At 43.2% G+C, this 24,965-nt stretch overlaps 1 protein-coding gene across 2 annotated transcripts; it reads right to left on the bottom strand.

Annotated features, from left to right (window-relative positions):
- Positions 1 to 71: 71 nt before the first annotated feature.
- Positions 72 to 24,777, bottom strand: PSAP (prosaposin). Of its 2 annotated transcripts, XM_075025375.1 has the most exons (15): positions 24,682 to 24,777; positions 14,210 to 14,343; positions 13,084 to 13,158; positions 12,252 to 12,377; positions 11,790 to 11,984; positions 10,692 to 10,835; positions 10,116 to 10,172; positions 7,752 to 7,814; positions 7,164 to 7,277; positions 6,114 to 6,209; positions 5,723 to 5,909; positions 5,396 to 5,547; positions 3,698 to 3,778; positions 3,007 to 3,114; positions 72 to 2,413 (listed from the first exon to the last, which is right to left on the bottom strand). In XM_075025375.1, exons 1-15 carry the CDS (start codon positions 24,722 to 24,724, stop codon positions 2,378 to 2,380), a joined length of 1,611 nt encoding a protein of 536 aa, XP_074881476.1. In that variant the 5' UTR covers positions 24,725 to 24,777; the 3' UTR covers positions 72 to 2,377. The 2 variants fall into 2 exon arrangements, with proteins under 2 accessions (XP_074881476.1, XP_074881477.1); XM_075025376.1 differs by lacking the exon at positions 7,752 to 7,814.
- Between the last annotated feature and the right edge of the window lie 188 nt (positions 24,778 to 24,965).

The following is a 24,965-nucleotide window of genomic DNA, read 5'->3' as shown; positions in this document are numbered from 1 at the left end:
GGCTCTGCAGCAAAGGGGAAGCTAACAAGATCCTTCGGCAACTAGCACACAAGGAAATGAAACGCACAAACTTATCAGTTTACAGAAGTTTTTATTGTTCATTAAGGAAGCTTTTGTGCAAAAATCAAGACAGTGTTCTTTAGAAAGCAACTGCACATGTCCCCCCAGCATAACTCAAGCAGGTCAGGTGCCACAGTCCACAGGAAGGGAGAAAACTAAAGAGGCTCCCAGCACTAGCACAGGATTTCCCCTGGTTCACCTCACCTGACAGGTTGCTAGCACAAATCCTTCACTACTAAAAACCCAAGAAAATTAAAACCTTGCCAACCCATAAGAGCAAGTGTCAATCCATCCCCACCTCCCCCCCAAAAAAATTCACGTTAAGAGAATGCCATCCAGTTTAAAAGATCAAATACTGTACTACATGCCATGGTGTAACACAACCCGTACCTCCAGGGCAGCAACACTGAAGGGAGCCCATTTCCTATCTGGCATATCTACCCCAACTGGGATACACCACTGGAACCTCTGCACAAGCCTGCCAAGACAGAAAGCTGCAGGTATTTTACAACTTTATGGGAAATGATTTTTCTTTTTTAAAGCCATGAGTGCTTCAGTGTTCTGTACAAATGCAAACAGGAAAGACAAACCGGTATCGCTGTCTGTCACCACTGCCCAGACATTTAGTATGTACACGTAGTAACAAAAAAGCGGTAGTCGAGTGGTTTTCCATTAAACTGCATGAAAATTACTTTGCTTGCTGCTAAAGCATTGTTACCGAGCACCTACCTCACCCAAGACACCACAGGAACAGTAGCAGTTGCCGGCACCTTTCTGAACAGGACTGGAATTTTCAAAGCCCCACCTCTGCCCAGCTCCTCCTTCCCAAAGGCCTCCTCAGAGCTACTTTGGTGCCTCTATTTTGGGGGTTAACTTGATCAGAACTACGCACTACATGCTGGTCAGGGATACAGAGTCCATCTCAAGCAACACGAGCGTGATTCTCATTCTCAAGGCCCCTACACCTCAAGGGCCTGACTTGTTTCCAGGGTAGCAGCCTACCTTGAAAGGCTTTTGTTCAAAAGTTCAGGCCATTTCACTGGGATGCTGCAGAGGTGTGAAAGGCAGGTTGTCAGGTATGCCAGCAGAGCTGCCAAATACCTACTCCAGTGCTCTTACCATCTGCCATCTCCACCTGCTACTCAGATGCATTTCCCAACAAAAATGGGAACTCTGGAAAAAAATTTATACTTCAAACTACTCAGAAGGTGAGTGTCAGTGAGAATGGGTGGCAGCAACAGAAACTGCCCACAAGCCTCATAGCGCCTCTGAAGTTTTAGATGACTGATATACACTACAAGAGGAAAAACAGATCAAGGAACAAATGGCATTTTACAATAAAACCCATTTTTCCATGCGTTCTGCCCTCTACGCTGACCTCCCTTTGACATATGCACAGCCCCTGCTGACTCCTTTCCCCTCCGTCTTCTACCAACCCAGCTCGCTCCACCTCCTTGGCACCCGGCTGGCTGCATGTAGGACGCTGCAAGACTAAGCAGAATTGAGCAACTAGGGTAAGAAAAAAGGGAGCCGGATATTCCTTAAGTACATCAGCATGCTTCAAAAGACTGAAATCCCACTGTACAGGGCTTGACAGTAGAACACCCATGCTTAGACTGAGTAGTCCAAGGAACTAAAAAGGGTATGGAGGGAGGGTTTCCTTAGCTATGATAACACCACTAGCCGTAGGTGTGGTCACTCAAATGCAAAAGCGTGGTCACTCAAATGCAAATGCACCTTTTTAGGTACCAGTTACTTTGAAAGTTAGCTGGGCACATGAAGTCCCCTCCTGTAGAGCTTTGAAAATTCTAGCCAAAGGGATTCCCAGATTCAACATTATCCCTTAGAGTTCCCCTACGGTTACACAGAAAATTAATATTCCAGCCAGATGTTAAAAACGCAAAGCATGTTATCTTCCCAATGCTGACTACAGAAAGACATTTGAAAGTTTAGTCGCTATCTTGTTCTTTGTTTTTAAATTAAAAGATAATAGTCTTGTCTCATTTCACTTTCTCTGCCATTCTTCCCAGCACCTAAAAAAAACACTTCAGCATACCAATTAAAAATCTACAACACACTGACTATTTTTAGGAGGATAATGAGTTAAACTGTACAATCAGAAATATCTTCGTTAAGTCAACAATGAAGATCTGATCCTTCAACAGCAGCACTGCTACAGAAGAGTTACAATAAAGGAACTTGAAGGTCAAATTGTTAATGAGGCAGAGAGGAGGGACATTTGAGATACAGCTCTCCGCCAACCTCGGCCCACATTTTTAAGAGCCATGGCAAACTTTCAGAACCGGAAATTCTTCTTCTAGTTCCACACATGACGCTTGCAGTGATCAACAGCCTAAAGGAAAAGAAATAGTATATGTTAGTGGAAAAAAGCCTGGTTGCAAACAAGTGTGCATCTACACATACAAGTCAACACCTTATTCTGAGCCAAGAGCTTGAGAACAAACCTGTTTTTCTTAAATTAAGTGATTTCAGAGAGGACTAGAATAAATAACATCCTCATCCCCACCCAGAAGCTTCAGGAAAGAACGCTGATGACCCTTAGCCGTTAAGGCCGGGCAAAGAAAGCGTCAGCCCACAGCAATACTGGAAGCCAATTTTCAGAGCCTGATGAGAGGCTGTGACATGGTCTGTTGGCTGGGGGAACACAGACTAAATATAAAGCTCACATTGTACCTTACTACAGATTCTGAAATGCTAATAGACAGGTGGGGGATAGGAATGAAAGGGAGAGGAAACAGTCTGCTTTAAGAAAGCTAAGGGCTATGGAAGACCCTCCAGTAAAACTCAACCACCTCTAGCTGGTACCCTTTTGCTTCCTGAAACTGGAATTCCACTTTAAAGTGTGGTATAGAAGCCAGAAAAGTAGTTTATAAGGAGCTATCAAAGACCAATAGGAAACCTGAGGCAGAATCCTGCCTTACGTACATTGCACTGTGCAGCAGTCTCCATGTTCTTACACCAGTAGCCTGGACCCCAGACACAAGCATTGTCCCCCAGGAGAGGCTGTTTAGCTGATCCACAGACTCCAAGTTTCTGTGAAAAGAACAGCACTGGAGTCAGCATCTTTCTATTTGCACTAAGAGATCTCAACTCCACCCTTACGTGTGGGCTTCTACCTGACCGGGTGTGAAAGCAACACTGAGGTAGCTTCGGGAGCTCCCACAGTACCATGCTCAACTGACAACTGCCATCACACTTGCAGCTGAATCAGTAAACACGAAGCAGTAATCTGACACAAGGAAGAATTAAGTTACCATAACTGCTTCTTCATATTAATTTTTGAGAAACAGAGCTTCTAGGAAGGGACCTTTCTCAAGAAATGTCATTTAACTTCTTCTCATCACATTCAGGGCACACTACACCTTGTTACTGAACCTCAGCAGTGGATAACCACTGGCAGCTCTTTTCTTCTATCCTTCCTTGCACAAGGCTGGCAGTCAGACAGCTGTCCATTCAGTAAGTCTGAGGCCTTGCACAATCACATTTGCTCCAAGCATTCAGTGGGCTGATTTTCATTCCAGCAGAGTTTCTGCATGCTAGGCACTGAAAGGCATACAGAAGAGTAGGCAGTACTGTATCAGAGCCTGTACTCAACAGAACTAAATGCAATACTCACAGTGCAAACAAAAGTGGGATCCATCACCTCTGCCAAGAGTTGCACAACCACGGGTTCATACTGTTCCACAAACTGAACACACTGTAACAAAACACAGGTTGAGAGATTCTCCTGTTAAAGCCTTAGAAAGAAGAGGAAGATACGGTCTTCAGCAGGCAGGCCTGTACACTACTCCAAACACCCCCAATACTACACTCTGAACTGATAAACCAGAGGCTTGAGCTCTACAGATCGAAAAGGACTCAGCATCGCACCAATCACACAACTACATCATTTTTTGCTAGCTCATACCTGCCTGCAGCTGTCTGCAGACAGGTTATGATGAGAAAGGGGTCAAAAGGAAAAGAAGCAAGCAGGACAGACTTTGGGAAAAGAACCAAGCAGGGCAGGCTTTGATTTGCAAAGTCTAGTCTCTAATTGTGGAGATCACTGCTGTCTCAAGAGGAAAGCACACTGAAGGAGCTGGAGACAAACATCCTGAACAGGACGGCAGCAATGCATTAATGACTCTTAAGCACTTTTAGCCCAAGTAGTTACTATTTGCTTCAGACCAGGCAGCAGCACAAACGCTTCCCGTCGATAACAGTCAGCCCTCTAGTGGAGAGGCCATCTCCAAAGCACAGAATGATATTGGCGTTCTCAGCAGAGACTAACGGCACCGATTAATAAGCAAACCACAGCTATTAAGCAGCTTCACAGCAGTTAGTAGGAATAGCTGTTTCATAGCTGCTTTAAGCCTGTCTATTGTATACCTAGTAAACTTACAAGCAGTTGCCGCTTGCTGACACTCAGCAGCCACCTAATAAGATTTCCAGGTAAATCTTGATAGCAGTGGCCTAACAGGTGTTGCTTTTTGCTGCCTCACTGGAATTATGCCAGCCTACTTCCAATTACTTTGCTAATCCCCTGAACAGGATCAATGTTGAGAAAAAAAGCCCTTCAGCTATTCCCACCCACTGTTCACAGAGTACTTCCAGGCAAACCTTTACTGACTGCAAATTAGTACAACAAGCCAGCCAGTCAATTCAGGCCCTTAGAAGTCTCCATCTGTTCAGAGGACTGCCAACCCCCAAGGATGGGGAGTGCAAAAACCTAATTCCCCTGCATCCCAAACTCCTTCTAGCATCTAGCAGAGGAAGACTGACTACTCTTACAAAAGCCACCAAGAGGTGCTGCTCTCTAGTTTTTGCAAATACTCTGCAAGATGTTTTGTCCTCCTGTTCACCTCTATTTGCCTTGTTCTGACTGGAAAGCAGGACACCACACAGCAAGGCCCATGCGGTCATTTGACTGTCTCAGATCAAACCTGCTCCCTCTCTTTTGCTCTACTGCACCTGAGAAGCTGCTATGCTTCAGTGCTAACCAGCAAAGGGAAAAACCTAGGAAGGATCAAGTTGCTGAACACAAGCCAGTTCCAGCTGCACCTGTGGACAGTTTGTCTCCAGCCAGAGGCCAAGGCAGTTGGCCAAACACAGAGACCTCTTATGAGTACCTGAACATTTATAGCAGAAGTAGAGACACTTGAGAGACGGACCTAAAATTAGCATGTAGACAGAATATCAGGTGAAACTCTCAGAAAATGAGGTAAGCATAACTGTTACTGTAGGATCTACTTAAACCCAACAAATCAACAAGGACAGTTCCCAACAGTCAACAAGACCATTGCTTTTCAGCCTGCCTCCTACACAAGTGCTTTACCTGATCCCTGACAGACTCTGGCAGGAAGTGACACACTTTTTCCAGTAAAGCTTCAATTTCAGCTGTCGTGGCATTCTTCTCTAGTTCTTTGTCTGCATAAGCTACCACCATCTTGCAGATATCACAGAAGCCACCTGCAGGTTTCACTAAAACTGAGAAAGGAAAAAAAACAAACAAAAAATGCACAAACATCACTGCTTAGGTAGTTCCCACAAATAAAAGAAAGGAGGCAGCATCAGCAAAGTACTAAAGCATGCGTCCTCAAAAGACAGATAATCATAGGAGAACTAGCTCATTTTGCAACACCACCGACTCCTCATTACCAACCTGGCTGCTGTGAAGGCTTGCTGGCTGCACAGCATTTCAGCATCACACACACAGCTTCAGGATTCGTTGCCTCCAAGAGCATGTCAATCAAAGCCTGGCCATAGACATCTATGAAGTCCTTACACTGGTCTTTGACACTCGCTGGGAACAGGTAGCAGATCACCTCCATTTCATGCACAATCTCCTCCTGAAGCACAATGAAGGATGTGTGGCAAGTGAGGAACAGAAATCCGACTCAGTTCACAAGCACGTGTTTTCTTACTCCCTCCCACCCACGATGGAAATCTTGCTTTCATGAAAAGGGCAATAAAATTAACTTTCCCTCCCCCTCCAATACAGCCCCATTTTAGCCAAAGCCTAGGATGAGGTACCACTTCCACCACTTACACACCTCTGTCTTGTTGCTCTCCAAGAGGCCAGTCACTTCTTTCACCATGGTCTCACATATTTCACACAAGGAAAAAGTTTTCTCTTGAACTGAGGCCTTCTGAGTACACAGAAGAAACATACAAAACTATAAAGCAGCACTTGACCACATTTGACAGGAACAATTTGTAAAAGATCAGTCTAACAGCATTCACATTCAGGTGTAGCACACCAATTCATTTACCTAGCTGGCCAGTTTGAGCTGAATTCTAAAGGTCACTCAGAACCCAAAACCAACCTCAAGGGTCTCAGTAAAAAGCCTTTCTGAATGAACAGTCATCTTGTATGACTAATTAAGACTGTAACGCCCAGGTTGTATAAGGAGGGGAGTTGAATTTAATAGACACGGAGAAATAAGCAGCCCCACAGTGACTGGAGTCAAGGGAAATATTAATTGTTTTTTCAAATACGTTGAGGAGAGCACCCTCCTGTTTGCAAAAAAAAAAAAAAAAAACTAGAAATTGAGGGACTTGAGGGAAATTGTTTGGAGCCTGAGGAAGTTACTGTCCTCAAAAGAGACTTTCCTTTCCAAAAAAACCTCAGCCCATGTCTCACCCAAAGGCCATGGGAGGCTAAGGTGCTTCTCCAAACTCAGAGCTTCAGCATTCTGACTCTGATCACTCATCTGCACATGCAGAGTGCTGTCCCTTTTTTAAAAGGGATCAAAGTATAACTCCAAATGTAGAGCAAAACTCAAACTCAGTAATTTGCCCTCTAACATTTGAGGTATCATTTAGAATGGCTGCTATAGTCTACTGAAGGAACAAGAGTTCCCATTTCAATCCTGAAGCATTACCCTTACAGCTTCAGTTTAGCATAGGCTCTGCTATTCTAACAAACCAGTAAGCTCTCCTACTGCATAGATGAGCGTCAGAAACAAGAAGAGGCCAGGAATTTATATGCAGGGAGACTTGGATTATTCTATGCATAAAAGTTACTGTTCTGTTTCACCTAGCTCATTACACTAACAGAAAAAGGAAGGCAAAGCTGTTCGAGTACAAAAAGTCTATCTTACCTCCACAGTTTCCATTTTCACTTCATGAATCACTTGAGCTGGCACCAGAGTCTGAAGGGGAACAGATTTCACTGAAGGACAGAACCCAACCATGGCACAAATATCCTTTGGTTGCTGGAAAGAGATGTATAAGCAATTTTTTTTAAAGTCTAGAAGACTCTGCCCTTTCCATGGAGCCTGTAAGCGGGCACAGAGAATGAAGTTCTAAGAGGCTCCAACACAACTAGAAGTTTCATGACTACTTCTACTTCAAGTATTGCCAAAGCATTTGGTATGGTTATAGGCAGGACAACTACCAGATGAAATTTAGCAATTCCTTTAAAAGAGGAAGAGGTTAGGCCACATCCATTTAAAAACCCCATTTACCATGAGCTAATAATACACTACGCAAGCCCTTCAAAGGAGTTGACTTAAGAGCTACCAACACCAAAACAGGCCACCAGCATCACATTAGACCTGCATCTGCGAAGCTGCTCCCCTGAAAGCTTTAAGTAATCACAGAAGAGGCTAATTATTCTGACTTGAGTTCACCCAAAAGCTGAAAGAAATGCCTAGAAGAAAGGACTCCTTCTCCCATCCACAAACTACCTTCTTTAAAGCATCCAGTAACATCACATTTTGCAAACAGATTCCCACATTACTGAACGCAGCCTATAAGAAGCAAAAAGTTACCATGTTATAATTTAAGCCTAACCTTTTTTACAAGTATCTGCAGTAACTCTATTTCAAGTGTTCTTTTCACATTAAGAGGGAAAACAGCAAACAGAAACAAAGCCTTTAAAAAAGCTTTCTAAGTCTTTCTCAAAGGTTTTAGAAACATACACTACTAAACGCAAAAGTAAATGCCAGACATTAGGCAAACTGCTCTAAGGAGGCCACATTATACCCGCACAAAGTGAGAAAGGCTGTACAGAGTAATACACAAAACTTGAGTTTTCCCACCTAAAATCTACTTAAGCTAAAAAAAAAAGCTACCTTTGGTCCTACAGGTAATTAGATGATCGTACCCCATCTTGTCACCAGGGCATCAAGCTTCTTACAGCAGAGGCGTGCGTATGCAACAGTTAATATGTCATGCCACAACCTCATGCATAGGCAAAAACAGTATCTCAAAGACACAATGCTGCTTCAGACTACTCCAGGCAGTACCTTTAAGTCAAGCCCTTTAGTTCATGCATTGTAAGAAGCATTTCCAGATATTAACGTTACAGCAACACCCACATACACACAACATGTTCTCTCACAGAGAGATGACAGACACAAGGTCTCCCAGGACTGGTTAAATTAAAAGCCCAAATAGCTCTAGGAAGCAGGAGCCTAAAGGCCTCCTGCGTCTCCTTTTCAGTTCATATACTCCAAATATCTATACAGTTGTCCTAGATTTAAAGGTTAACCAAGAAAAGACCCAGGGACAGCTTCACTCAAGCACTTTTGAGCCCAGACTTTAAACCAGAAGCTGACAGGAGCCACCGGCATGCTTTTTCTACATCTAATCCTTCTTGTAAGAAAGCGAGCATATTTCTGCTCCACTGGCCAAAGCATTATCAAGCTGAAATCTTAGTAGCAAAAACTGGTATCTGGAGCTGGAAGTAGGACTGATCCATTGGATGAAGTCTAGTCTTTCTCTGGTTTAATCACATAAATATCCCTTGTATCTGTCAACACTGAGTACAGTCACACCATGTACACAGCTAATAGAGCAAGAAGTGAACTACAAGCCCTTTAAGAGCAAGGAGTGAACTACAAGCAGGCTATCACCACAGGCAAGTTGCTCACCTACCTGATCCTTCTGTTGACAGGGGAGATTGGAGAGAGGAAGAGAGGAGAAATTAAAGATAACAGTTAAGAGAAAAAAACGTCAAGCACTTGGAACTGCATATACTCTTTCCATGAAGATGATGGAACATGACATGGTCCCCACCCCAAAGATCCTTAGCATTGCTACAGCAACTCACATTTAATTGCACAGTGCTAACCAGCATTATTCATTTGAAGTTATTAAAGCATCCTGGGCAAGACTACCTCCAAAGAGTCTGAACAACACTCAACCGGATGCAAGGTGTGGTCATATTCCAATTTCAGGTATTAGCAACACACTGTATTGCAATGCTTAAAATGAGAAACTAACTGTTGTTGGAACAAAGATTTGCTTCGCCCCGCAAAATGCTTAAGAAGCAGTATGAGCTTCTAAGTAGCCTTTAGCAACCAGAAACAAAAAAAGGCCACTGTTTTGCCAAATTCAGGGTCAAGTCAGACCCATACTCTATTCATGAATTCACCTATCATTTGTTATGTTACTTGTGGCATCCAGGCACTGCATTCTCTAAGGAAAGGCTTACCCTTTTATTTTTTTAAAGGCTTTGAGATCTCTGGATAAAGAGGTGCTATGGAGGTGGTCAGAGGAAAAATGTATTGTATGTTGCTGCAGAAGACCAGAGCCAGTACAGTACCACTCACTTTCCATGGCTTCTATCAAGAGCTCAGAGAGCAGGAGTCTTGAGATAGCAATTCCAGAAGAAGGATGTTTAGTCTTGCTTCAAATAGATACCTTATCTCTAACACTTGAACCAATTTCGCAATACTGTGACAAAGACAGACTCTAATATGCTTAACACGGTATTTGGTGGGGCAAGGGAAGTGGTGTAAGTACAGGACTGAGATAAAAGAGTATAAAGGAACATATGTAATGCACCTTCTGTGTTTCAAAGGATTAGTGTGCCTTTTGCACCACTGAAGTCGTTGTGAAAGAAAAGGAAAGTGCTAAAGAAAGCATTCTGAGACTGAAGTTACTACCCAATTAAATGCCAAGTTCAAAGCATTAACACCAAGACTTACAGAGCAAGGGCTCTCCCCAGACTTTTACTGCAGTAAATGTTTCCTGTTTCCAAATAAGTTAGCTACACAAAGCAGAAAAGCGAACTGAGAGCAAATATTATATTCTATTGATCTTACCATGTGCATCATCATTTGGATAGCCAAGTCAGAATATTCAGAGATATAGTTCTTGCACTGCAGGAAGTAGGAAAAGAAAGTCTTGTAAATATCAAACCACTTAAGCTATAGAGTTCATCTAGAATTTTCTAATACATCTCAAGGTATTAATTTACCTACTCTACTTAACTATTCTGTTGTCTTTCAGAGCTTGTCCCAAATATTTCAGGTTACACAATCACTGCATGCATAGCTGCTTATCTGATGAGGCCTTTTCTCTTCCTCTCAGGGCAAAAGCACTGCCCCTTCATTGATATGACCACATTACCCTGCCAGATCATCTTTATGAAAAAGGCCTTTAAGGGCTAGCAGCCATCTTGAGTCTTTTTCTTCCTCCCCAGTCCGTACACACCACCCCACCCAACTTGACCAGAAAGTTTACAGTTTCAGTGTTGTTACTGTTACACTGTGTAACATATCCTACATGTGACACACTATTTTATTAAATAGAGATCACATTCACAGGATTAAGGCACCAAACAAACTATTTTATGTTTGCATACAGGAACAGATTTTTAAACAAAAGAGATAGCTTACCATATCAGACATTCCAGGTCCCAAACGGTCACACTCCTCCTTGGCATGAGCAACCAAAGACTTTACAAAAGATGAGTTTGTCCTCACAGCTTCCTGAACATCAGTAACAAGCTGAATGCAGTCTTGGCATACATCCCCACTTCCCTGGACAAGAGAGTGAAAGGAAACTTAAGTTGACATATCTTCACATAACACGTTTTAGAAGCTTCCGTTTTAAGAGCTATTTTAAACTATATACAAACCTTAATAAATACTCTATAGAGAATACTCAAAAGCCTGAGCTTCTTGAAAGTTGAATAGCTATTCCTGAACAGACAAGCTACTGCCAGTATGTGCACCAGCCACTAGATGGAGATTAGGTACCTACTTGGCTCTGAAACCCGAGATAACTGTTAAGATACCCAATCTCCAAAATCTGTTGGTTTTGTTACAGACCACAGTGGGAAGGTCTCTAAAATTGGCATAGATCTTACCTGCTCCACCACTCCACAGCAGCTTATTCTGCACCCACTCAACTGTTTAACTCCCATATCTACGCTTGCTATCAAGACGCAGCCTCTACTCACAAGTTCATTGTCTCATCCACTCCCCTTTGCCAACTACTTGTTCTTTTCTGATCCAGTCTGTCACCTTTGGATTCAGAGAGGAATGCCTCCCCTGAAGGACACAGCTAGCAGATTACTCAGAATGTGGGAGAATTCTTCCTTTGAACACTGGTGCCAAACTTGCTCTCAGAAGAAATTGTTTCCAGTAAGACCTGCTTGACTACTACAGTCCTGAATGGGAACAACCCAGCACAAAACTAGTCTTTATAGACTGCGGTTGTTAATCCAAGACTATACATACGGCTCACCGGGGCTGCAGCTATCATCTTAGCTTTAAACTCACAGGTTATGGGAAGAGGTAGCTGTCTGTATGGAGCAGCACAAAATTCAATAGGAGACAGTCACCCAGCTGAAGCACATCAGCTTAATCTGAGCCCAGTACCACAATCCCTTACCAAGTATCATCAGTAAGTTCTTACACAAAGGAGCACTGAAGCTCTGGAGCAAAAAACATGCACTTCTCTTGCACACTGGAATAGCATTGCACCCTTACCTTAGACTTCTGCTTGGGTTTATCCTGAGGGTAAAGGAGAAGAGGCACGTTAGCCATGAACGGGGATGCCAGTTCAGAGAAGTCCAGCTCTGGTATCTTATTGGACTGGAGCTGTTTTTGAAGTTTCATTGCTGCAAGGTGCTTCTGAAGAGACTGGCACAGTGCGAGGGCACTACATACAACTTCAGGTTTGTCCTAGGGGAGATAAGATACATACATGAAGCTCTAGACTGATGGCACTTTTGTATGAAGTTCAGAGTAGAGAGTCATTCAGCTGAAACATGGTAGGAAGGGAAAATATTTCACAGCAAGGAAGCAGTCTTCAGATTTACACCATTAATTGCAACATCAGTGATCCATACACGATTAAAGAACCATATGCACAATCTTACATAGAAGAGAAACTCAGGCATCAAGAGGAGCACAATTTTTTATTACAACATTTGCAAATTATCTACTTACTAGCTCTTCTTTGATCATATCCATGATAACTGGTAAGTAGGAATCCACAATTTCTTTGCACTCAGAGACCAGGCCTTGGTCAGGAAGAAACTCACATGTCTTTTCCAAGTAAGAGCGGATCTCATCCTATAAAAGATGAGGTGAGCTATAGACTATCAAAATATCTCTCTCTCTCTCTCAAATGCCTTTTCCATTCCCAAAATGCACAACAAAAAGCCTAAAAAAGGCCCCTTGGACTCAGGTAGCTCCAGGCAGTTGAGAAGCAAAACTAGAATGAGGTTTTACATTATAGGTCTATTTTCCCAGTCCTGGACCTTTGATGAGACCCTGTCAAAGTGAAAACATGAAATACTGCCTGCACAACACAGTCTTGCCAGCATAGAACATTTACATTTAGGAAGAGGAACTGAAATTATGGACTAGTGGGACAGTGATTTGTTTACACAAAGTACTCCTAAGGTTCACAAAAGAAAAAGGGAAGAAGTGCCCACAACCAAAACGAAGTCTACTTGGTGTAATCACCCACTTCTAGAGACTGCAGTATCCCACCTTGTAAGATCGATGGCCCACTGGCACAAGAATAATTTTATTAAGCGTCTACAGTCAATCAGGGATGTGTTAGAGCATGAGAGGCTCCAGAATTTGCTGATCTCTAAACCAGAAGAGGCTGTTTAAAAGCCTTCTCCCATGTACTCTGGCCCCTTTCAACATTTGCTGCTTAGGCTGGGAAAACATCACACAGACTACTCTTTCACCCCCTCACTTCGGGATCTTGTTAAGACAATGAAATCAAATACTGCCTTGGGGAAAGGAGAAAGGGAGCTTTGCTTACCTCAGTGCCATTATCCTTCAAAACCTTGCCAGCCACTGTCACAAGTTCCTTACACAAGTCACAGGGGATACTGTTCTGGAAAGATATGTAGAGAGTTACTTGGAGACAAAATTAAGTACCTGTAAATGCAGTGTGTGAATAACGAGCATCACATTTGGAATTGAAGTTAAGGAAGGAATACTGGCTGAAGCCAGGGTGGAAAGAGGTGTTTTTAAATAAGGAGTGAGGCTATTCCAAGCATGTCCAGCTCCAGTTTCTTCAGTAAATCAACACGGTATGAAGAATCAGGCATGTTACCACTTGCTCATTTTACCTAGTCCCACCTCCTTTGAAGTATAAAGTACATTGCCCCAAGAAGCCTTCTCCAGAACCTCTTCTAGTATGTATGAACTCTTTGAAGTGTAAGGTAGAAATCTAAGAACTTTTCAGGCAGCTTCACTCATTTCAATTGCGGTCTGCCATTCTGACATTCCTCCCTTCCCCTGCTTTTCCACAAATTGAAACTGAAACATACCTCAGCACAGATATAGCCAAGGTGGACAGAATGCGTCTGTAAGTAAAATGCCTTGATCCCCTAGAGAACTGTGAAACAATACCACAAACTACAGCTACATCTAGTAAAGCAGCACTCACATTTAGTGCAAATGCAACTTGAAAAGCCACACTGAATGTAACATTTGTACCATTATTTACTGTCATGGCTTTCAAAATTTAGCATATGTTGCATCTTTTGTGGAACATTAACTTATGAGAAAGACCTAAAGAAGCACAAAGCTTTATTTGCAATGAGCCTATCAGGTTGGCACTGCTCAAGTTAAGAGTAAGAAAACTGTGAATTAGGAGTTGGTTTAATAAAGAGGAACGAGTCTGAAATCCACTAGTTCCACTCCACACGTTGCTTAGTGATTGTGCAACAGGTCACAGGAGAAGTCAGCAGACAAGTTGTGCAAGGCAGAGAAGTGGAAAGCAACCTTTATCTAGCAACCAAATTAAGGCATAGTAACCAAGGCATAGTCAGATGTAGCACTTAACACCGATCAAAGACTTGGAAAAAAATCTTCATCAGCATATGGAAACCAGCTACCTCAACTACAGGTGGGAAGAAGTCTCAGTGGTTGATACTTACTACAGTAGGCTTGTTCCAGACATTCTGCTGGCAGTGTTTCACCGCTCCGCACTGTGATGCTGTCCGAACACTCTGACACCATACCTCCGGACCCTTCACACAGTCCTTCTGCCACAGAACAGGGCTTGCCACAGCTGCCAAAAAAAGAATCATTCTTTCACAGTTGCACACTTGAATGACTTCCACTCCAAAGCAAGCAGGTTAATGCTGTACAGTATAACCACAACCTCTCCAGTATGCCACTTAAGTTTACTAACATTTTTAAGCACATTTCAATCCAGCAATTTCTGACCTGAAACATAAGAATGAGTCCCAAATACAGATTACACAGCCAAAGAACTCAGAAAAACCATAACAGTTGAACTTCCCTACTGAAGTGGATTTTGTAAAACAAAATTAAAACAAAACCCCACTTTGCTTAGCACACAAGAACTACCAGCTGACTTGAAACAGAGAAACTTCTCATTACAGAAATCTACGCTTCAGACAGCTGATTCCCAAAGCTACAACCCCACTGTTGTCCCATCCTACTGTCCTTGCAGTCACTTCAACTCTGAATGAGCAGTCACATCTAGCTTGTAATTGTTGCCTGCGTTCCTTCTCCCAGCTAAACCACCCTTTTCTCATATAGCAACTGTGAGAGCTGGGAAACTAATTGGATTAGAATCCACAAGTCCTCCATGTAATGTGTGCATTAAGAGCCAGGGGCAGACCAAAACACTAATTGTAAAACAGAAAGTTTCAAGAAAATCAAAGCAAAAGAGGAACAGAAAACAATGAGACATGTTCTATCATACAGTTTTTAAACCCATTAAATCTGTTTAGACTTTGTTTCCTCTTGGTCAGTTCTTGAACTGTGTGCAGAAAAATTCGTGGGGGTGAAAAAAAGTACAAGTCCTTGTCTGAACATCACCTTCCACCCCATATGGAATTGCCCTGCAACCTGTAAAGTTTTGAAGTAAAACACGGAATACCATTTCTGGACAGTCTTCCTAAAAAAAACATAAAAGATCTGCACTATTAGTAAGTAATAGGACAAATTAATCAACTGCACCTTTTAGCTGACTCTTCAAGGGGGTTGTTTTGTTTTGTTTTTTAATTGTGCTGTCTGGACCGCACATCCAACTTCTCCCAGTTTTCTAAAACCATACTATCTGTCAGCAGGCTCAGTTTCTTTAGCAACCTCCTACATTGCACTAACCTATGAAGAAACAACTCCTAAAATCCCACAGCAGACAAGCTCCAAGGAAATCTGCTGCTTACAAGGCACTGCTGCCAAAGTTTTAGGAAAAAAAAAATAAATTGCCCATTCAAACCTATTAGCTGTATAGGTGTTGTTTAGGAGTCATTATCTCCACATCAATGCTGTTTACACATCACAAGATGCTGTAAAATTACATTGTCAACCAAGAAGCAGGAATTAAGCTGTTTGATTCCTACGAAGCTTCTAGTAAGGTTATGACAGATGACAATCACTCTTCCATTTCTCACATCTCAGTTCTAAGCAATTAGAGGATCAACTTAATGGCTAAATTACCAGTGCATCTGCTAGGTACATAGCCACTACACATCAGAGACAGATAAACACTGCTTTACAGCAAGCGTTCTGCAGCCTTCTCAGCTGTTGATTTATAAAGCCTGTTTACACTGGATTTCAGAGGAATGACCCATTTATTTTAAGAAAAATGTGCTTTGCATGCTTGATTTTTCTACACAAGAGCTTGAAGTTTGCCACCCTCTCTCCCAGCAAAAAGCCTCGATTGCGTATTATTCTTCAGCAAGACAGCACACTAGGACTGCTGGAATAAGGACCCTAGGAGTAAGATTTCAAACCTTCTAATAATGTACAGTTAGCAAAATATTTACAGATGGCCTATTTTAAATTACAGCATTATTGATCTGGAAGCACCAAGCATAGTTAAGTATCAGTCAGACTGGTCAGCCAAATAGCTGTCAGCTCTGGCAGGATGACAATAAACAAGTATACACTTGGCTGAGCGAAAGAGTTATTCTTCCTTTTCAGATACTGGTATTAACACTAGTAGTAAGGCTCTGCAAGGCAGAGTGAAGCTCTGGCTAAAGTCAAGCAAGACCTTGACTTTAAAGAGTAGAATTAAAGGGCTTCCGACTATTTACAAGTATAGCTTTTAACCTATGCCTTTAGATCTGTAAATCAAAAAAATTACCGCCCCTCCCCTGTTTGAAACATACTGTAAAACTAAACTATAAAACTACAACAACAGTTATTCCAAGCAGTTTCTCAAACTCTTGACCTGAGAGGCCATTTAAAACCCACACTGAGGAATACATGCTGTAACTTGCACTGGTTTGATCTAGCTCTTAATGAACTTTCAGGTTTTGTGCGGCTTTTTACTTTAAGATCCTGTCACTGCATGACTTTTCAGAGCCATACCCAGTTTCGGCAGAATGTCTAACAGCCAGTCGTGTTCCTTCTGCCTCATAGCCTCTGACCAGGTCATTAAAAGCACATGACAAAATAAATACTATGCTTCAGATTTACAGTTATTTATCAGCTTTTTTGGCTGTACATCTTTAACATTCCCTGCTGCATGGCTTCTGTATCAAACAGGTGCTCACACACAGTCAGTCACTAATGCTCTGACTTGCCAGGACACAGCAAGTGGTATTGGCAGGGCAGCAGGGTTTTGTCAGGTTACAACACTGGGGTGGAAGAAAACCAAAAAGCAAGGCAGTAGTCTGAGACCTTTTGAGGTGAGCAGAGTGCAGGTTGCAGATAATTCTACTCAGACGGCTACATGACTTTTCTGTCAAATAAGCCAACAGATTCAGGAAATCCAACTGAGCTATGCCATGAGGATGAACACTTACCTACAGAAAACAGAAAAATGGAGGAACAGCAGTGTCCTCTCAGTTACAAAGGACACTGGGAAGTTCCTTCCTTCTGAGGAGACAACTCTACATTTGATATTTTCAGTACAGACCTTTCTGGTCAAACAGTGACTAGGCAAATTTGTTTGTTAGGGCCACACACCACTGGCACATTTTAGAAAGCAGCTACAGAACAAAGACAACGCGCGCTAAGCATGGCCTCTTTTCTTCCACCTTCCACAGTAACTTTAAATATAGTTAAGCTTGTATTAGTTTATTCTGTATTATGTTGAAATTTTTTATTACATAACTCAATGTCTAATATGAAAGGATGCACCTTCATTGCAACAGTATCCACCCTCCCTTTCTGAATGTCCTAGGAAAAACAAACAAAACTAAAAACCTCTGCATTAATTCAGATCTTGCAGATTGAGAAAATAGCCTGAAATGCTTTACTGTTCCCACTACTTTTTCCCTTTAGCTTGTTCTCCTATTGAATTATGAAACAGCATTTTTTCTCATATATTAACTTATGTTACAACAAAAGCAAATATGTCAGTGAAGTGTGTTAAGACATTGTGCTGTTTCACAACAGAACGAACAGTTTTGAATCTAACAGTTATCTTGCCTGTTCCCTCAAAATAGCCTCTGCTACAAGAAGAGTGACACCTTAATGTGTTATTTCACATCCCCAGCACAGCTGCAACCCAAGAGAAAACAAAGCACTGTTGGTTACCTCACACAACTCTTAATGCTTGTTGGATAAACCCAATGGGATTACCTTCTTAGTTATCTCTGGCATCCCTTTATTTTATATATTGTTCTTTATCTAAGGTCATCCATTTTTAAACAGATTTCTCCTTTCTCTGTAGATTAGCTCTCAACAGTCACATGTCATGCCCACCCTAAACCTGCCCCCCTTTCCCCAAAGTTCTTACAAGCCACTGTTTTTAGAGCACCAAACAAGTCTATCTGTGAAGGCCAGGGTGCTTCTTTACTTGTCCTCTTCTCTGGTTCCTCCCTGCTTGAACTGCTTTAGAGATGCGATTTCTTCAATTTTAGAAGGAACAGTCTTTGCTCCATCAAGTTTTTCATAAATTAAGCAGTGAAAGAAAATGGAGAAGGAAGGAGAAGGGGGCATAGAAATGCAATCCACATATAAAGGGTATGTGTTTCAGATGTGAAAGTCTTCAGCTTTTGGGCTTCTAGCCAAGCTGACAGCCCACAGGCACCTTAGGATCCTTGCATACACTTGCAGCTTCTCAAAACAAAATTAAAAAAAAAAGATAAGAGAGATTCATACCCACTTTGACCTCTCTGACGCTTGTCTTTGACAGATAAGAGAAGTCATCTCCCAGAACATGCATTGCCTCAGAAACACAGCCTGAAGCCCAACAACATAACCAAAATACTGCAAAAAGCTGAAGGGTAACAGCAGAAAAAGGAAGGAGAAACTTTTCTTTGAGGCTCTGCTCAGCAACCTAACATTGCCAGAACACCAGTAACACAGTCCTGACAAGTGACAGCTACTTGCACATTGCATGGGGCTCTGCCAGGAATTCACACAAAAAACAGTTTAAATGCTGTAAAGATAAAGGGAAACCTGGAACTCACTCTCACAGTGGTACTATCCTACTTACTTCAGCAAGTATGCATTACTCCCAGGCACTTCTTCAAAGCAGGAATTGCTATCACCTCCTTCCTCAACACTAGACATGGGGAATGGAAACGCTAACATATGGTCAGAAGTTACGGAAGTAGAGGTGACAGCCCCCTCAGACAATACCACCTTTTCTACCTACAAAGCTTACAGAGCCATGCACGTGAAAGCACAGTTCAGTTCTTCAGGAACCTAAAAGAAAGCTTATAATGGCTGGATTACCATTCTGCAAAGAGCTACTGGAAAATTGTTAGGTAATTACCTTTCCTGAGAATAACCTTCCCTCCCCTCAAGCATTTGTTTTATTCTTCTTCCAGGGAGAGGCAGCCTGAATTTCTTCCCAAGATTCTCAGAAAAACATCCTAAGCAACCTCCTCCAAAGCTGTACTGAATCTACTAATGAGACTGTAGTGATCGTGCTTAAAAGTTAACACCTTACATAAGCTTCTATGAACAGGGATTCTATATGGGCCAGACCAGATTCCCTAAAGACCCAGAGGATAAACCAGAAAACTATCACCCAGAACACAACGAAACTGAAATTGAAGACTCAACCTTGGTGTGAGCAGCATTTTCACAGACCAATTAACCTGCAGTTGGCAAGAAAAGGAAAGCGCTGAGCTGCTGTTCACTTTAACGGGTTGAAGTCCAAGGTGGAAGATAACTTGGGGTGCTGTCAACTCTTATGCCTTTATGATAGTCTAATTTGTTCTGAGTATATTAACATATTCATCAGGAAGGATGCTCTTTCCCAGGCTGTCCCACTTGGCAATGTTAAAAAAAAGACCATTCATTATCTCCCAGAAATGCCCACAGACCAAGTGACTGCATCAGTCTCTGCCGTTCTGTGCTCAGCTAGTTACTGACTTTTCCCCATTTCTTTTGAAAACTGCAAAAGCAAAGTGTGTTTAAGTTAAAGAAGTCAAGAGGGATCAACTTCTCTTCATCAAATCTTACAAAGTGTCAACAAGTCAAGGAGTGACCTCAACCTGAATTTATCTGAAGGGCTTAATACCCCACAGCCTCTCTGGTCAGTTAGTTAAAGTAAAATTTCAGAAGTTGTAACCACACCACACACACGCTAGTAACTCATGCCAGAAGTCTACTATGCCTCTGGATTAATGAGGCAGTAAAGTGACCACAGTATTTGAGAGAGTACATGCAATTTGCAGAAGAAATGGATAAAATCTGCCTAGCTATCAGTATTGCAGACATCAGTTAAAAATCAGTCTTCCTGTCCAAAAAGTTTGAAGCATTTGTAATTAGTGCAATTCACAAGAAATTAGTTTTGAGTTAACACCAGGATTGGGCTCTTCCTCAAAATGGGGAATGCATTCTCATTCTGGTGAGCTACCTCTGCTGCAAAACATTGTTCTTATCTCAGATGCTCCCTTGCTTCCCTCACCAGACGACAAGCATGGCAAGAGAATCACAATGAAGTTAAAGATAGCAGAGAACAGGATGAGCTAAGACAGTAAAATCAGCTCTACTGTCCCAGCACATTGTCCCAGTTACTATAAAGTTTGCAAGAGAATAATTTCCACATTGACCAGAAGTTGCAAGCAGGTTGCCAAGCAAGCCCCAACTTCCACGAGATTTTTCTGTGACAAACTAGAAGAGATATTTGGATGTTCAATGGCATCTGGTAGTCATTAGGAGTAAGCAGTCCCATACAGTATGTTCAGATATTCCCAAGAAGTTATGAGAAGCATCTTTCCCTGCAGCAGATCCCTGTAGAAATACACCTAAATGTTTTGAACATACTTATTGTCCATCTCTATTCTTTCTGGTTTTGGTTTGTTGGGTTTAGGTTGTTTTGGTGTTTGGGGTTTTTTTTTGGGGGGGGGGGAGCAGGGAGAGGCAGGGGGACAGAGACACAACAGATTTCATGCGAGTCTCTGCAGAAATTCTGTATTTAACATCCCCCTTTCACCAGGCAAATATATTCACACCACAAAGAACGGAAAAGTCTGCTAGTTACACAGATAGACATATCTGTAAGAGAAAACAAAGTTCCTGGCCACAGGTCACACTGCAGTCCCAGCAAAGCACAGGTGAACTCCAGAGGCATCCAAGAACTTCAGAAAACAGGAGGGCAGTTCAAGACACTGCCAGGAAGAAACAGAATAGTGTCAGGAGCAATGCTCTTTTTCACACTGCTGCCAGAGAAGTGCTCTAATGCAGAATGAATGCCAGACGTGGAAGACAACTCAAAAGGAAGCTCCTTAAGGAAAGGGAAGACATCAGACCCCTGCAGCTGAGCAAAGAAAGTATGCCGGGGGGATGAAAAATGACATTTTAAAGAGCAGCTTCAGGGAAGACAGCAGTTAGCGATGGCAGAGCCTGGAAAAGTCAAACTGTAGCGCACAAGGTGAAAGAATAACCTACCCAGGAGTACAGTGATGAAGCAGCTGATAGCAGGAAAGAAGAAAGTGTTAACCCCTAATCTCTGCATAGTAACAGCTTGCATCCCATATGTGAACATAGTCAAAGGATTTTAAACTGTTTTGTTTGGTAAAAACAAGCCTTGAAATCTCATTGCAAGATTCATTTACTCAGCATCTCCAAAAAAAAAAATCTCTCTATATGCAGACGTTTTCAGTAGAGAATGCAGTTTGAAAACTAGTCAGGGTAAACAGTGTAAACGTGAGACTCCTCACTCCAAGAGGAAGAAAAATACTGATATCTGAAATTAAACAGTGCTCCATGACCAAATACACAGACAAGCATTGCCGCAAAATACATGCACACACTTCAAAGACCACAGAAGTACCCCTTTTAACTTGCAGTAGGAAGTCTGATATCTTAATAGCAGCAAATTAATTGCATACAAAAGCTGCTACATAAAGAAAAAAAAAAATGGAAAATGGACTGCGAGTAAACCCTTAAAGAAAAAACAAATGCAAACCCTTTTTTTGTCTTGTAGTTCCAAGGCGTTGCCCCAAGCCTACTTTGAAGAATCAGGTCCACATGAGACATTGAAACAAAAACCCACTGGCAGCCAGCAGTAACTGGTCCTGCTTCCCCCCCAGATACAAAGTAAAAAATCTTCCTGCATGTTACACCAGAAAACACTTCCCAAAACAGCATAGTCCAACCTCCTGGAGAGTCCCAACTGACATCACCGTCACCTGACAGAGACACAGTTCAATTTTGCTGACAAGCTTCCACTCTCTGGTTCCACCCTCTACCTCATCTCCGTTATCAGATTCCCAGAACTGCTGCTTTGTGGTACGCTGAATAGCACAAACTGAGATTGTAAAAAGACCGCATAAGACTTCAGAAGCTCTGCGGATGCAATCGCACATACTGCCAAGCGCGACCGTGACCAGGCGGAACAGCTTGTGCAGCTCCTCCAGATACAACCAAGAACTCTATTTATACCTCTTCTGCAAGCACGGAGGAGATTGTGCAATGGCAGGTTTAGACAAGCCACATGACTGGTGCACTATCAAAGCACTGCTTCGTTATGTGACAGTTGTAAAGCACCTCATGCCCACAGCACTCCCTGTTATCCCTCTAAGAAAACAGGGACATATTTTTTTAGAGATATAGGACACCTTCCACTGTTTGCCTAATTTAATCTACAGCAGTGGGCTGCACCAGCCTAGCTTTTTTGTTAGAGACCACATTCCCAAACTGAGCAAGCCTGGAAACTACAGAACACAGTCCAAGTTCAACTATCTGCTTTTTCCACATCCTCCAGAAAAATTCAAGTCAGACTAACCCAGCCTTCAATTTTCCTGTCCCCAGATGTTCTGACCAGTGTTTGATAGAGGAATTATGCATTAGTTTGAAATCCTGGAAGGAAGACTAAGTCTACTATTTGGGGGGGGGGGGGAGGTGTGAAATAACTGCATCCTCAAACTTACTTTTCACCCCAAGCTTAACTTTTATTTTACCATGAGGGAAAAAAAATTAACAAACAGCTCAAGAGAAACTGACTTCTGTTTTAACTGTGCCCCAGCCTTCCTTCTTTCCTGATCTCAAAGACAAGCGTATCTGTAGTCCGGAGATCCAGAGTCCTGTACATCCTGCTTCAATTCCTTCATGTCTCCCTTAAAGGGAAGATACACAGAAGCACTGCAAGTAGGTCAACCAAAAACCCTCATGGCCTACCAGCCATGCTGTAAACCAGCCAAGTAACTCCATTAGGATACACCAAGGGTGGTAAGATTTTGATACAGCTAATTAGTTAGCTTAGTAGACAAAAATAGTGTTTCAGGTTGTCACAGCAAGGTCTTCAGAAAAATCTGCACTATGCTTTCATAGGTGAGTCAATTAGTATTCATAACAGAAAGCTGATGAAAATAGACAGCTGTTTATTTGTGTTAAAACAGTGACTTCCTAAAGAAAAACAGGCCTAACAAGTCTTCTGCTATGCTCAGTTGCATACGCACGGCTTTAGCAGGCAGACCAAGCTAACTCTCATTGCTGAACTGGTTTCTCATTACAATTTCCCTAAATACACTAATGGGAAACCTGGTAGGTACTTCAAGGCAAATCCTTTTCACTTTTGAAGCACAAGAAGCTACAATGATTTTAGTGATTCGGAAACAGTCCCAACAGAAATGATAATTGATGGCAGTTAATTCAGTGCAGAGTAGACTCAAAAATCGTATTATTAAAGCAGATAAATATGCAGACTGAAAGCTGACATTTGCTTTCTTGTTTCCAGCCTGAAAAGTCTGAGATTTTCCATCAAATTGTCCACATACCAGTATATTAAGACTCCACTTAAGCACTAGTATACAATCATGCAAGATCTCAAAGGCTGAGTTTACTGTAGTCTGCCAGTTGGCTATTCCCATGGCTTTTAAACAGCTAGTTGGGGTTTAGTTGACTTGTGCAACGTTGCAGGTTAAACTCGTAAGCAAGTAAGCTCTAGGCTTAAATAGTCTTATTTAAAGGAAATTTATCCAAAAAATTGTGTGCATCGCTGCATCAGACCTTCAGTTTTGGGGTTTCTAGCCATTCCATACCACAACCTGAAGGCATATTAGCCCTCCGGCCAGTCTATGAATCGTTTCCGTAGCTCTGTCTAGCTTCTGCAAAGTAAAAAACACAAGCATTGCCTTTTCTAAACTCTAGTCCTACCACTAATGGCAGAATATGTTATTTCCACCACAACCACCATCTCCTACCTCAGTAACAACAGGTAACAAGGCAGCAACATTAGTGGAATTTTCCACATGCAGCAGGAGACCCTAATGAAATGAGGCTGCTAAAAGCATGCAACAGAAGAGGCTACCTCTTGCCATCTGAAAGAGGATTAACGCCCATCTATCCCTGAAGTGTCAGAGATAAACAGAGCTGCTGGCAGAAAAACAGTTTCTACCAATTGCTCTTATTTGGCTCTATGAGCCGACACAGTTGCCCGATTAGTGTCAGATATGGATACAAACCGATCCCATGCTACCACACTGTCATTAGGAGGTCACTTCCAGCAGTGGGAAAGCCTGGTTTCTCACAGAGACTTCCCCCTGCCTTTACCTGATGGCTATTCCTGGGCGCTGCCCGCCCTAAACATAGCTTTTCCACCACCGCAGCCACCCCGAAGGCAGCCTTGAAATCCCTGCTCGCTTCCCCCCACCCTCCCCAGGCCCTGCTCCCCCGGCGGGACCGTTAGGCCCCACACCGGGCTGCGCCACCCCCAGGGCGGCGGGGCCCGGCCAGGAGGCTTCCCCCGCCCGCCACCCTCCTTTATCGCTGCCTCCTCTCCCTGCGCTCTCGGCAGCCGGGCCCGGCTGGTCCTGCTGGGAGAAGAGAGAAGAGAAACAGCTTTAGGCCCGACCTCCCTCCACACTCCCCCCCCCCCGCGCCCTGTCACAGCCACCCTCAGCCCGCTCCCCGCCCGGGCAGGCCCTCGGTGCTGAGGGAACACCGTCCCCAGACCGCCGGGGCTAAACGTGAGGGGGAAAGGGAGAAGAAGGCGGAGGCCCGGGCCAGCGGGGACGCTTACCGGCCGCCAGGAGCCCGAGGAGGCAGAGAAGCCGCCGCGCCATCGTCCCCGCGCCCGCCTGCAATGCGGCTCCGCCGCCGCCCCCCCCGCCCCTATATAAAGGCTGCGCCGGGCGCCACTGCGCATGCTCGCCCGCCGTACCGCCCCCCCGGCCCGGCTGCTGCGCATGCGCCGGGGGGGCGAGCTCCTCACGCCCCTCACCCACCCCCACCCCCCACCCCCGCGCATGCTCCGTCCGGCGCAGCCGCGTCTCCTCAGGCGGGCTCGAAATGGCGGCGGTGCGC

The sequence above is a fragment of the Buteo buteo genome, chromosome 4 (genome assembly GCF_964188355.1).
Source record: "Buteo buteo chromosome 4, bButBut1.hap1.1, whole genome shotgun sequence".
NCBI lineage: Eukaryota > Metazoa > Chordata > Aves > Accipitriformes > Accipitridae > Buteo > Buteo buteo.
Note: the sequence above shows the minus strand (reverse complement) of the source record. Positions and strands in the feature narration are given on the sequence as shown.